We start from the raw sequence: 14,549 nt of genomic DNA, 5'->3' as shown, positions 1-14,549 counted from the left end.
CTTCAATCAGCTTGAGATCTAGCATTGTCTAAGTTGTGTTGCTAAGGAGTTTATTTATATTGGGTGATCTAAATTTTGAGTTCAAATTATTTGGGAGAATATATTTTTGGGAAAATATGATTGTCACTTTCATTGTCAGTGTCAAAGGATATACTCATGAGAACTGTTAAGTGTTCTTTATAAGGGAGTAGTAGGGTATGGAAAATAGTAAGTGCAACTATTAAGATACATGAACGAAGCATGAGATGGGAAGAAGCGGATAATAGGGGGATAGAATAAGATAACAAATATATCATCGGTGGGTCAAACAATTCCATGATGTGGTTTTGAGTGTGTTGGATGAGGTGGTTGAAAGAGGAATATGTAAATTTGTACACATATGATGTACATATGTTTTTATTCATAAACAAGAATCAAACAAAAAACCGGTAGAAGAGTTGTAAATTGTTAAAGAAACAATATGTAATGAGAAGTGATTGCTTGATGTTTTCATGGGAATCTATATTTGTGATTAGCAATATAGTATTGTGACTATTTTTGTGGCATTTTCATTACGCCTTTTATATTGAACAGAAATGCAACCAATGAACTTTATATAGAGACATTATGTACTATTCATAGTCTAGTTACAATCTACAACACAAGTCATTTATTACAATTGTGCATGTGTAGCTATTATGTTGAATAATTCCATTTCCCTATAGAAAGAGAAAGGGAGGCCATGTCACAAACATTCCCTTTTTGAAACTCTTGTAAGATGTGATTCAATTTATCTACAAATATTTTTGAACTTCATTATAGCATATCTTGTCAAGAAGCATATTAGTTCTATTTGATACATCCATGGAACGATACTTCATGCAAGACTAAACAATATGCCTATATGACACTTATGCAAATATTTTATTTGGAAATAAAAGATGACTTCTCTCATGATCCTTTTCACCAACAATATGTTGAAAATGTGTTTCGTGTCTACATTCCCGAGACAAAAAATGTCCCTATTTGTTTAAAACACTTCAGCATACAAATGTGCGAGAGATCATTCACATCTACCAAAGTCCAAAAACAATTTATGGGACTACATTGAGGCAAGAGAGAGTGCGAGAGATGATGACAATGAATATTGATGTCGACTAAGGGCAACCATTACCCATTGCAACATTCATTACAAAACACTATCCCTATCCATGTGCGTGGGCAAATTTAAAATAGTAAAACAAAAATTAAAAACAAGGGCTAAAGTGAAAAACCAAACATGTTTCCTAATTTTTCGCTAATTGGATCTTCTATGGGTTTTGTTCTATGATGATATAAACCAACAAAGAACATTCCTTGTGTCATTGGTGACGGGTCAAAGATAGATATCTTGTACGTTGTTATCATCCTCACAAGCGTGCTTGAGAGAGAGAGAGAGAGCAGATGGATAGCTCAGTTGGTAAGGTTGCCCATTGGAGACCAGGTGGTCATGGGTTCAACCCCTACATTCCACAATGGCATCTAGTGAAATAAGAGATATATAGTGTAATAGAGAGGTGAGAAATTTGGGTTTCGAACCCAAGATATAGCACTAGTATCATAAGTGCAAATGACTTACCACTAGGGTAAGCTAATTACGAGAGAGAGAGAGAGAGAGTGAGTGCCACAGTGGCATCTAGTGAAAGAAGAGATATATATAGTGTAATAGAGAGGTGAGAAAATTGGGTTTCGAACCCAAGATATAGCGCTAGTAGTGCAAATGACTTACCATTAGGGTAAGCTAATTACGAGAGTGAGTGCCACAGTGGCATCTTGTGAAATAAGAGATATATATACTGTAATAGAGAGGTTAGAAATTTGGGTTTCGAACCCAAGATATAGCGCTAGTAGTGCAAATGACTTACCACTAGGGTAAGATAATTACGAGAGAGTGAGTGTATTTCATACTCCATGATGAAGCCAATTTCGACCTATGGGACCAAATCAACATATCATCTTGTATGTGCCTCCTTCCTTAGAAAGGGGGTTGCTATTCTGTAGTAAAAACTCTCGAAATGAAATAATGCACGCACATGTGCTCAGCCTTCTTGGTGGAAATCTGAGGATGACACATATTTACCTTACACGCTGAGCATGCAATTTAGAGAGACACATACACACAATGCTGGATTCTAGATGTGACGAAAATTAAACAAGATTTTCATTAGGCTTAAGTTCATCCCGTAAGAAACTGATGAACACAAGTCAAATAGAGATGTACAAAGGAAAGGCCATTCAGATTCCTCTCTCACCATAAGACCAAACACATTCTGACCCTGGCATTGGATAAAAGCCTCTCATGTGCGGTTTATCTCCTTCAGTTTCTGACCATAAAGAGCTATTTACATCAGAAGTACTGCCCTTCCAACCAGAATTCATTCTAAATCCATGTGATCCAATCCTGCATAACAAAACATTATTTCCAACATCTCTTTCATTTCTCTTTTTTTTCTTGATGCTGTTATTATACAGCAGAAAGATAGGAAGTTAAAAAGCATCCAAAAATACAACACAGCCACTGCAGCAAGGTGCATGCATCACACCAGGGAAATGATGCATTGAATATGGTTTTAAAAGAGGTGCAACTAAAAAATGGATAATGCCTTGGAATACAAGTCAGACAGACTTCATCTGAAAGAAAGCAAAAAAGTAGTCATTGGCAACAGTCCACAACATATTCATGCTTGATTGATTATGATATCTTAACTGCTAATGTAATCTACTAGTCAAATGTGTGTAGCTTTTACTGATGTGCAAATTCCTCCTTAATATATACACGGATAGGACTGACAGAAACCCTTGCAGTCATATTCATAAATGTACGGCCACTGTCCGTATGCATGGAATTTGTATCCTATGTCAGGTATTTGTCGTAAGTCATCTCAGCAGAAAATATCTACAAGTACTTTGGGCAGCAGATACGAGCATTGTCACAGATATACACCTGATAGGAAAGCCCAGATATTCCAGATACAGAAAACTTTACAAGAATATTTAAGAAATATGATGCTTTTATGTTTCTGGGACAGAAAAACATGGTTATTTTAACATCTTCAAAGGTCTGAAGTACAAAAGGCAAAGATCGCTCAAGCTATCAACAAATACTAACTAGAAAATGATCAATTGAATAGTATGACAGATTGTCTCATCAAGTATATGATAGTTGGAAAATTCAATTGTCATGATCTGCAAACTATTATCTGTGTATAGATATGCTTATGTCTGGCTCCTGATGGATAATGTGGAGGCACTTCATTGCAGGTATTTGAGTATGATCACCTGATAATCATCCAATGCAGATTTACATAAGTGATCACCACATCTTTGTGCTTTCTCCTCATTAGAGTCAGCATAATATTCTATTTACTCTAATCCATCAGAATCATTCCCTGGCCTGAAAGCTGCAACTATTACTATGACTGCAGGACGCAAACTAGAAAAAGCATAGTCAGCAAGTTTATCTCAGGAAGAGTACACAATTAACAGACATTGAAGGGCCACTTCAAGGAGCCACCAGAACCATTGGAAATACAATATGCCAGGTTCTATCAGTCAGTCAGAAATTGCAAGACAGAATAATGAAGAAATCTCTCTTCCAAGGTATCAAAGAGAAGGGACTGCTGGTCAAAGAACTATGCCCTTTTGATATATTTCAACTAGAAATCTAGGGATGAAAAACCATTATACATCTCCCTACAGCTTCAATTATACCTTTTCTTCTTAAAATGTATATATTAATTAACCATATGAAGAAAACAGTGTAAATAAAGTATTTTAAAAGTCCTTACCCTCGCGCTAAATGTTCCATGAATTCAATAATCTGGCCTCGAAGAATATGATTTGGCCGCAATGTTTTATCAACACCAGTCCCATCACCTCCAGGCGGGGGTGGTAAAATTTCACCTGTCTTAGGACTGGTATCATGTAATCTGCCAGCATAAATATGTCGGTTTTTATTAATATGAGACTACTCAGAAACATGTCCAAATTCCAATAAAACATAATTGCAAACAAACAGCACTAAAGCATCTCGAACTCATAATTAGCATATCACATACCCAATCTACCTAGTGCACATGCCCAATTATGTATCACCTCCGGTAAAATTAATTCTGATTTATTCACTTCTATTGTATCCATGCAGTAGAAGCTTACACACGACAAAAGATACCTATTTCTAATGTATAGACACTCAGAATTTTCCCTTCAGGGATAATAGAATAAGTGCCAACCTTAGAGTTACCAGTCTAACTCATGTTAATTTAATTGTATAGAAAGGATCATGCACAAAAGATTGTCCAAAATCATTCAAATCAATAATAGGATTCAAAAGTGTATGACACATCTCTAAGAGATGACTTCAAATTGGAAACTCCAAATTCTCCCTTCAGGGTTAATAGTGTTAGTGCCTAATTTTGTATGACAATGACAACTGACAACCTTAAAGCTATTTATCTAATATGTTAAACCTGTTTTGATGGGAAGCAGATTAGCTCACGCTAATTGCATAGGAAGGGACATGCAAAAAATATTCTCTGACATGATTAAGATCAATAATAGGATTCAAAAGTGTATGCATCTAGAAGATGACTTGGAATCTGAAAAAACGTGGGGAGTACTTTGGAAGGGTTGTGTGATAAATGTGTTGTAGCTTGACAAATATAAAGAAGCTGACTGTTAGTATATATTAGTAGTAAAGCAAGCCTGTATTTCACTTTATGAATTATGATTATTATTTGGTGTACTGGTGTTTCCAAAAATCAGAAGAACTCCAAAACTCAATTGCAGACTAGATACTCCCCTGTTTATTGGAATTATAATTTTTTTATCTGAAATAAAGAAAGTTACGTTAATGTCAACGAGAGGTCACTTCTGCGTATGAGAGAAAACTACTTCTGAAATGCAAAAAACTTAGACAGGGAGTGACTATGATTTATAAGAGGTCACAATGGCCCATGAGACCTAACAATAAACCACCAACCACCTTATTTATGTTTAGCATTCTCACTTTTTGTGAATTCCATTAAACATTTTTCGTATATGTTCAGTTTGTAATGGAATCCTTTATATTCAAGATTAGATATTTTCTTATTAACCCCGTAAGGCAAAAACATTTATGGTAAAAACAAAACATATAGCAAAGATACTTTCTCAAAAAAAGGTTCAGAAAACAACAAACAAATCTCTTACTTGAGCCATGCTTCAATTGCAGACCGCTCATATGAATGACCATCTGCAGTAATTACTGGATCTTGCATGACTGAATATGTAATACAATCCACAAATTCTGCAGGGATAATTTGGTTCATATCTGCATCTTCCCAAGCATGCATCATTGAATTTGATGCTGACATGTTCGACCAATTTTTGTTACCAAACATTGGAGCACAAGAGGATTCACTGTAGGAAGGATTTATGTTGTCATTTTGTGAACATGAGAAAAAACTAGATGAAGGTGGTGGAACCACGTTGAAACCTGATTCCGTTAAATTTGGCGAGAACGATTGCATCTGGTTATTTCTATTCTGAAATGATGGATCCCATTGTGATGTCTGTAAAAAGTTTACTTCTTGTCGCTGGGGTACAGGTGCATTCCAATGATTCCATCTGGGATCATTTGAATCACCATTTGTGCTCTCACCTAAGAATGTAGATGCATCCCACGGTTTCAACATGTGCATAAGATCATCTTTGTTTCTATTGAAAGAGTATTGCAATGGTGGGTTCAATGTGCTAGCAAGATTCAAGGCCGAGAGAGGGTTCAGTTCAACATTTGAGCTAATGTTATCAAGAGAATCCTGAATTTCCTCCCCAGAAAAATCAAACATATTAATTGAACTTGAGACACTTGGAGGAAGAGAAGATGATATAGCAGAATTAGTCAAATTAGAATATGTACAAGGTGATCCTGCAGTATCTCCGAAATATGATTGTGCAGATAGTAATGATGAGGGAGCATAAGAAACTTGATGGATGTTGGATCCCATCCTAGATTTCATTATTTCTTGATATGCTGAACCAACGGGCAGTTCCACAGGTGGTAAGCACATGGGCCCAGAGAAGAGATTATCCCATGAATCAGAAAGATTTGATGGAGGTGCTATTGGTTGTTGTGAGACATTACTCTGCAAATCTCAAGCTCTCTCTCTCTCTCTCTCTCTCTCTCTCTCTCTCTCTCTCTCTCTCAACAAGATTCTTTAGTCTCCTTTTATCTTATTTACTTTATTTACTTGGTAACATTTATTTTGGTTTGTTATTCTCAAAGACAAGACAACACTTTAAGATGTAATATCTTGTTTGGTCTTATAGGCCATTTTGGCCTCATAAAAGATGTTAATATATATTTTGTTCTTTCTTCTCTCAAGAAGCATGGGAGGGTGATGCATGTTGTCTCCCATACATTGAGGATTATGTATCTCACCCTATGTGGATGCTAAACATGAAAATAAAAGTTTGAGCAAAATCAATTATATTCAAAGAAGTATAAGACAATCACTAATTGCGTAACAGATGTGCGGGCAAGAACCCATGCACCAATATACATAGTAGGACAAGAAACATGTACATTATCCATAAGATCGAAGAACAAGAAAAGAACATAAAGATTGAAACTCTTCGGCCTGAAGTACAAATGTAGATCAAGCACTTCTCTCATTAAAAATGGCAATTAGCATTTTAAAGCAAAGACATGAAGCAAATCTGGGACGAAATGTGGGGGGCAAATATTTGGACAACAGGTCAGTCAGCGAGTAATAAGGGCCTTGTAAAAATTTAGAAATTAAGGTCCTTATGACTGTTGAGATAACACCATGGTCAATGACATAGGCCATTTTGGCCTCTTAAAAGATGTTAATTTATATTTCTTTCTATACCCTGCTGAGATTATAAGTTAGTGAGCATGGTAAATTCACAGATACCTTTGGTAGAGCTCATTAAAGATCTTGACAAAAACTTATTTTCTGTTTTGGTTTTGATTTGTGGCATGACCAAGACTTGCCTTATTCCAACAAGCCTCTTACTTTATGTAGAACATGGAATTCAATTTAGACTGCTGACACCCTTCAGTCTCGCAGCTGATTCTATCTTTTTCTAAAATTTTCAGCGAGAGTACCTTGGAAGCTACATATGTAGGATTTTACTTGCTGAATATTGTTGTAAACTGTTGGTGTATTTGTTAGCTTTGGGCTCTATCTTATATTATTCTCTTCTATTTATCATCAATAAGGAAACACTGAAAAGGGCACCCACCTTGGCGCCAACAAGATGTCAACTTCCTTGTTCCATGTTCAGGAGCAATTCAGCTTCTTGGATGTGAAATGAAGTCTCAATGAGCCCAAACTTGAGGAAGCATTCTCCAATGACATTTAGGTAAGTTGGAGTTTTATGCCCTTTAGAAGTTCCAAAAGCCCGTTTCATTAATTCTCTTTTTAGTGCCTCTTTTAATTGATTACCTTCTTAATTACTTGTGCATCATTAACTTTTTTTCAGAAAATTAGTACATGAGGAATACTCCTGCTTCATATTCTCTCCTTGGTTTCTTTCTTTACATTTTAAAGGTACACAGCCACAAACTTACAAAATAATCCAGTATGTTCATAATGTGGCTACATTTAGCATATTGTTCTTTATCTCAGACTTACAAGGAACCCTACATCCCTATTAAAGCTACTTGTGTACCACGAAAGTGAGCCACTCCACTCAACCATACGTAACTTTCTTGTTATGTCTCAAGACATAGGGAGGGATGGGTACTAGCAGTAAATGCGACTGGCAAGTGTGAGCTGGTCAATGTAAACATGACACTTCATAAGCGAGCATCTATAACTAGAGCCCACTGAGTCATTTTGCAGGAACCACACAGGGATTACAACATTTAGAATCTTGGCACTATATGTAAGTGTGCTATAATAATCTCACTCCTTATGGAAATCAGACAATGATCAGGGTTAATATTCTAGAACTTTGGAATTACTTTAAAATCTCCAATGACAAGGGTAAAACAAAAAAGAGAGCAGGAACCTATTCATTTTTTCTCTAGCATGCTGGCTAATGTACATTGCATAGGAATGGTTTGCCTATTTGACACGGTACACTGAACTGATCATTAACAAAATGCCACTATAATCAGATGTCAATGCCCCCATCACTTCCAATTCTCTAACATTCAGCATGGTCTTCATAATATATGATCAAAATGCAAGAAACTTTATCGCACATTGATCATACATTTACAATCAATTGATTATGCATGTTTATTTATCCACAATAAACATGAATCTTGACTTGATTCTTTCACTCTCAAGACGTTTTTGTCTTATACCAGTTCGTTCAGGGATAGACAGTGATTTCTTTCAATTATAATGCAGATAAGACGGAACTGAAATCTCTGATGCACAAATAGAGGCCATACAAGATTTTGATGTTTCAGGAAAATCACGTGAGGTGGATCGTTTAACTTTAACTTTTAAAATTAAGGTGGAAAATCACATAAAATTAGAACTTTTAAGTTTGAAACAAAAGTTTAAGCATTAAACTCATCATAATAGATGCTTATCTCTACCATGGAAGTTGATACAATGGTTCCATCAATGAGATCTTTGGCACCTCCACTCTTGTCTGGATCAGCAATCTTCTCTGTATTTTCAACCATCACAAACTTCTTGGAACCATCATTTAACTTCTGAGAACCATTACCTACATTCTTGGATCCTTCATTCATCTTCTTAGGAGCATAATTTAGATTCTCACAACTATTATTTGGATTGTTGGGAACATCATCTGCAACATTTTTCGTTGCCTTGCCCCAAACGTTTGTCCAATGCATTTTATTCCATGCTGAACTAGAACCCTCAGATTTTCCAGTCAAAGTCAAGCATGAATTTGATGTTGTGAGAGATGAAGATGTACTAGATATTACTGCCTTTGATGCTTTTCCCCCATTATTTGAGCTTCTCGATGAAAAGGTTCTTCTCCAGAAAGAGGGTGTGCTCTTAGTAGAAGATACTACATTCTTCGACTCTGTAAATGTACTATTTTTTAGGTTCTTTGTGCAAGCTGATTTACTCAAAAGATAAGCTTTTGTTCCACTCTCAATTCCTTTGCTACACAATTCCACCTTAGCTGGTTTCAAAGGTTTGACAGAATCCTCAATTTCATTCCTGTCTACATCAGTCTTCTTCTCATTTTCCTTAACTTTTCTTTTTCTCGATTCTTCCAATTCTTGATCCTTCACTTTTTCCTTCGTCGTTACTTTCTCTTTTTCCTTGGCTTTCTCTTGCTTTCGCCTCTCTGCCTCTCTCTCACGCCTCATTTCCCTCTCCCTTTCTGCAGCTGCTTCTCTTTCACTTTCTTTCTCTACTTCAAGCTTCTCATCCCGTTGCCTCCTTCTCTCTTCCACCAATCTAGCTACTTCTTCTCTTTGCTTCCTTTCCTCGGCCTCCATTTGTTCTTTCTCAATTCTAGCTAATCTTTTCTCTTCCGCCTTACGACGAGCTTTCTCCCATTTTCTTTCAGGAGAAGGAATAGCATATCCCCTGTTATGGTAAGACTGATGACCCTCATCGATATCATCATCTCCATCATAGCCCATCTTCCATAGCTTCCCAAATGTACAAACCAAAAAAAAAGACAATTGGGATATAACTTTGAATAGGAACCAAAAGATTCCAAAGTATGATTCACCTGCAGAGCATCTTTCTCGTCCAAAAATACCCATACTGATAAAAGCCCCTGCACCAGTCCAACCGGATGTTGTCCCTGAGTAGAAGGAATTACTTGGCCAAGGACCCCCAAACCATGTGTTACTATTCATACTCCAATTGACCCCTTCAATCCAACCTCTAGATCTATCTTGTGACACTCTACCATTCCAAATCCTTGAGCTTCTTGAAGCCGAAATTCCACCACCATTATTCACAACTCCCATATTAAATCCAGCCATTGAAAACATGTTCCCACCCATTTGTTGTGTGCTTCCATCAGGTACATCCAGTACAGGTCTTTTCGAGACATGACCACAAAAAGTACACATAAATCGGCCACTGCCAGGGGTCTTCTGATCCTTATAAGGCATATAACAATTCCGACATCTGCGAATGGCTTCTTTCCTCCATTTTGCCACTTCTTGTGCTTCGATTCTCTTTCTTTCTCTCAAGAGAGCTCTTCTTCGGTCTCTCCAAGATGAAACCTTCGGCATTACTAATTCATACCAACATAAGCTCACTAGAAGCACTGCAAGGCAAGCTAATCTTGGTGAGGTAATCTCAAACCGAAAGCTAGGTGGTAATAGTTGTGATAGGGCCCACAGTATAATCAACGGGATCACTAGCCATGGTAGTAATGTGATGATGCGGCGTGACCATCTCGATGCCACGCATAAAATACACATTGTATTTACTATATTTCTTTTAGAAGAAAAACGAAACCCTAATCTCTGGTATTAGACACTGGTACTGAGAATTCAATCACTGTTAAACAAAAACTCTATTCCAACTTTATTTAATCCTCGGCACTTGTACCAAACTGTAAGAAAAACACTTCATTGATGTTAACTCTAATCCTTGTAAGTTGCACAAAGATTTCAGCCACTGCAAAGCTAACACTTTCTTCTTGTTGTTGCAAACTTTAAACTTTCAACCCTAATGCTTCCCACTTGTCCTGAGGTTCAATAATTTTACTTCATTATTGCTACCTCTAGATTTTTCTCGAAGAGATTTAACCACTTTATTAATCGGAACTGAATGCATTCAAAAATAGATAGGGATAAGGCTAAATCTGTACACCACGAGCTTTAACCACTTTCTTCATCAGACATGAGAGGAAGTCCAACTGAAACTGGAATTGAGAAACAGCTAAATCTGTACCAGGATTTGTATACAAAGAAATCTGTTGGAGATGTTGACGGATACAGCATCTGAAGTAGAACCCGAATATCACACCAAGATTCTTACTGTTGAATCGAAGATGGAGAACGGAACGGTGTTATTATAGAAGAAGAAGAAGAAGGGGGGGGGGGGGGGGGGGTTCAAAAAAGCTCTGTTGATTACGGAAGAAAAGGAAACTGTGTTTTGTTCGTTTGTTTGTTCTTTAATTCCTCTGTGTGTGTGTGTGTGTGTGTGTGTGTGTGTGTGTGTGTGTGTGTGTGTGTGTGTGTGTGTGGGTGGGTGTGTGTGGGTGGGTGTGTGTACTTACCGACAGTCGATCTAGAAGCAGCGATGGCGAAAAGAACGAGGAAGAAAACTCAGAGAGCTCTACTTTGTTGCTCATGACGACATACATACATACTAATAATGATACACGAAAGTGGCAAAAAAAGAAAAAAGTAAAGAGACACAGACACACAGAAACACAGAGAGAGAGAGAGAGAGAAGGAACAAAAAGGGAAATAAAGGAAAAAGAAGGAAAATAATGGGAGTAAAAAGAAATATACTTTCTCACTCACATCTCTCTCTCTCTCTCTCTCTCTCTCTCTCTCTCTCTCTCTCTCTCTCTGGGGGTTTCATTACTCTTCACGCTTCCTCGAGCATACATACATACATACATTATTACAAATTTACATATATACATAGTGTATACATATATCAATATGTATGTATGTATGTATGTATGTATATACTTATCTCTAGCCTCGTGGATCTATGTATATACATACGTATCTCTAGCCTCGTTGCTCCACGAGGGGTTGGATGCCACACTCCCCGTTCTTCTACATTTGCCGCCCGAGCCCGAGCCTCTAATACGGAATGTTTGCCCTCATCTCTCTCTCTCTCTCTCTCTCTCTCTCTTTTATCATAATTAGCTTACCCTAATGGTAAGTCAATAACGCTACAAGCATTGTGTCTTGGGTTCGAAACCCAACTTTCTCACCTCTTTATTATATACTTCTTATATATCTCTCTATTTCACTAGATGCCATTGTGGAATGTAGGGGGTTGAACCCATAGCCACTTATGCCTAGTCTCCATTGGGCAACCTTAGACCGTGTTACTAGGGAGTAACAAGTCGGTCTCTCTCTCTTATCGTAATTACCTTACCCTAGTGGTAAGTTGTTAGCACTACAAGCATTGCGTTCTGGGTTCGAAACCCAAGTTCCTCACCTGTCTATTATATACGTCTTATATATCTCTTAATTCACTAGATGCCACTATGGAATGTAGGGGTTGAACCCATGACCACCTGGTCTCCATTGGGCAACCATACCAACTGAGCTACATCCATCTGGGCTCTCTCTCTCTCTCTTGTCGGATGTTGCTTGTGTTTGGTCATATGATCTGCCATGCACATGTTTTTTGTTGGATGTCTATCTATGCCCGTGATTTTCCATTGATTTGTGCATTTAACGCCGTAGAAACACACTTTCCTCACTACTCGAGCAAAGACTTGCCTTACAATCATCTTTCCTTGAGCAAGAAGATTTGTTCATGTTGCCATATGTGAGAACTTGTGCTTAAGGATCTATAATAGAGGGGATTAACTAATAACTTCTACAATATTATTTTTTAACAACAATGAATGTGTAAGAAATGTGGGCATTGGTATAGATGAGTTAAACATTTAGTCGGATATTATAATTATTGTTGAAATTAACGAGTACAACATTTGAAAGGATTCAAGGTTTGGACAAATATAATGCATAACCTTTGATATGGGCATGTTTGCTTGATTAAGAGGGGATGATGGATTATGAGTGTAAATGTTAAATATATGTCAAAGTAATGGCACCAAGTCAAATATTACATTCCTTATCATTATCAAACTTTTAAGGTCATTTAGATTGAAGTGAAACCTTTACCAATCTAGAATTACTTCTAAGCCGAGGGGAGGTTATTGTCATTTGTGACATAAATATATGTGCAAGACCTTTGCAACATGATATCCAATCATCTTTGCATGACATGTATGTTAAGGATGTGAGAGGATAAACTTCCATGTCTAAGAAGATCCATATCAATATGGAAAGCTACTTCCATACACATGCAACAATAAAAGAATGTTTATTGCTATGGTGTATCTTTACGTGATAGCACCAATACATTATTATATATGGTTTTACATGTAAAAAATAGTATGGAAATAGAGTGATTGACTATGTGTTACTTCCACATGGTATTTTTATTGTATGCATTTTTATTGTCAATGTGCTCATAGGACTTTATGTATGGAAAGAATCTCGTGCAAAACGACCATAATTGAGCATGGGTTTTAAAAGACAGTCCATCTATGATAATATGGTTGAGGACATGTCACAATAGACAAGGTAAAAAATGATGTAACATTAGAATGCAAAAAGGAAGCTACACATGCCTTTCAAAAACAACACTAAATGTGAAGCTCAAAGAAAGGATGGTCTCATAGGAAACACGAAGAAGTCAAAAGCGTACTTGGTTTAGATGTAGTCAAAGATAAGGAAAACCATGAATAGATTTGCATTTATTCAAAGGTCTTATTCAAAACTAGAAAAGAGCATGTGAAATTGATAGACAACTTCTCCACACCCAAGATAAAGCATATGCATATGGTAATTCTTGAGAAACCTAATAGGTTGGAACACTGGGAGTGATGGTAACTTAACTCTTATGAACTTGTGTATAGATTGGAAGAACTTATATAATAAATCAAACTAATACAAGATTATGTGTTATAGTTCTTTTCCATGCATGCATTCATTTCTTACTATTAAAGATGTATGCACAAGGTTTAAGAAATTGGTCACTTGCAAGGCAAAATATGTTCAAGGTATCAAAGACAAAGTGCTTGAATAGGAAGAGAGGAAACAAGTGCTTGGATAAGTGATATGTTTGATCGTGCACTAAACCATAGCATATTGTACAATGGGAGTACAAACTGGATAAATATATTTGTATAGCTAGGGAGATATAAGTAATGCAAACAACTATGTATTGGAAATTCATGGTTGGTTCTTTTATGCAAAAGTTATTTGGATGTGCAATGGAAGCAAACTTAAGTATCTAGTTTGAAGATAATGGCAGGAGGGTTTATTAACAAGTTGGTTTTCAAAACCACCATCACACCATTGATCACCTTGTCATTCTTGAGGACTAATGGAAGAAAGTCGTTTGAAAGGTATATAATTATATTAGTCCTTCACATACTTCAAGCAAGCCTTTTATATGGTGACCTTGAGAGTTGAGCACATTTGGAAACTTATGGGAGGACTCAAAGTTCCCAATGAACATATGATTGCAAGTTATTATGTTTAGGGTATGTTTAGGGTATGGGAGATTTGCAACTACTTTCAATCTATGCAATGTGATATGTTGTGTGGTATGAGAGATTTAATTTCCTATTTTTTCACAAGAATTGTTGGGTAATGGAGGATACCCACTCACACGAACTCCCATTGGTATCTATTGATGGATTAGAACAAATGGTTGATGAGTTTACAAGAAGGCATTGAACAATCATCATGCTTTTGGTGTATACAGATGATGTGGCACTTCAACAAATATTCTACTGGATGCAAACACGCTTATGACCATATTGAAAAACTTTTGCATGTATAAGAAGTTAAA

General features: G+C 36.7%; 1 protein-coding gene and 1 long non-coding RNA gene across 2 annotated transcripts; both read right to left on the bottom strand.

The window, feature by feature from the left end:
- Positions 1–2,157: 2,157 nt before the first annotated feature.
- On the bottom strand, positions 2,158–11,293 carry LOC147868833 (uncharacterized). Its single transcript, XM_087323882.1, has 5 exons — positions 11,209–11,293; positions 8,579–10,966; positions 5,209–6,143; positions 3,807–3,947; positions 2,158–2,419 (listed from the first exon to the last, which is right to left on the bottom strand). Exons 2-5 carry the CDS (start codon positions 10,403–10,405, stop codon positions 2,254–2,256), a joined length of 3,069 nt encoding a protein of 1,022 aa, XP_087180008.1. The 5' UTR covers positions 10,406–10,966; positions 11,209–11,293; the 3' UTR covers positions 2,158–2,253.
- On the bottom strand, positions 6,253–8,572 carry LOC147868834 (uncharacterized). Its single transcript, XR_015530156.1, has 2 exons — positions 7,771–8,572; positions 6,253–7,674 (listed from the first exon to the last, which is right to left on the bottom strand). It is a non-coding gene; the product is annotated as an uncharacterized LOC147868834 (long non-coding RNA).
- Positions 11,294–14,549: the final 3,256 nt, after the last annotated feature.

The sequence above is a fragment of the Azolla caroliniana genome, unplaced genomic scaffold (assembly GCF_043228905.1).
Source record: "Azolla caroliniana isolate FFs.n. ecotype wild unplaced genomic scaffold, voAzoCaro1.0.p SCAF_1, whole genome shotgun sequence".
Taxonomy (NCBI): Eukaryota; Viridiplantae; Streptophyta; class Polypodiopsida; order Salviniales; family Salviniaceae; genus Azolla; species Azolla caroliniana.
This window is presented reverse-complemented; position numbering and strand designations above follow the sequence as displayed.

Bases quoted from the DNA above. Each gene is read 5' to 3' on its own strand.
- LOC147868833 (XM_087323882.1), bottom strand. From the start codon at position 10,405: ATGTGTATTTTATGCGTGGCATCGAGATGGTCACGCCGCATCATCACA. The intron at 6,144-8,578 runs GTAGAGATAAGC...TGAGATTTGCAG, and splicing joins CCATTGTATCAACTTCCATG to AGTAATGTCTCACAACAACC. The intron at 2,420-3,806 runs GTAAGGACTTTT...TTTGTTATGCAG, and splicing joins ATGGAACATTTAGCGCGAGG to GATTGGATCACATGGATTTA.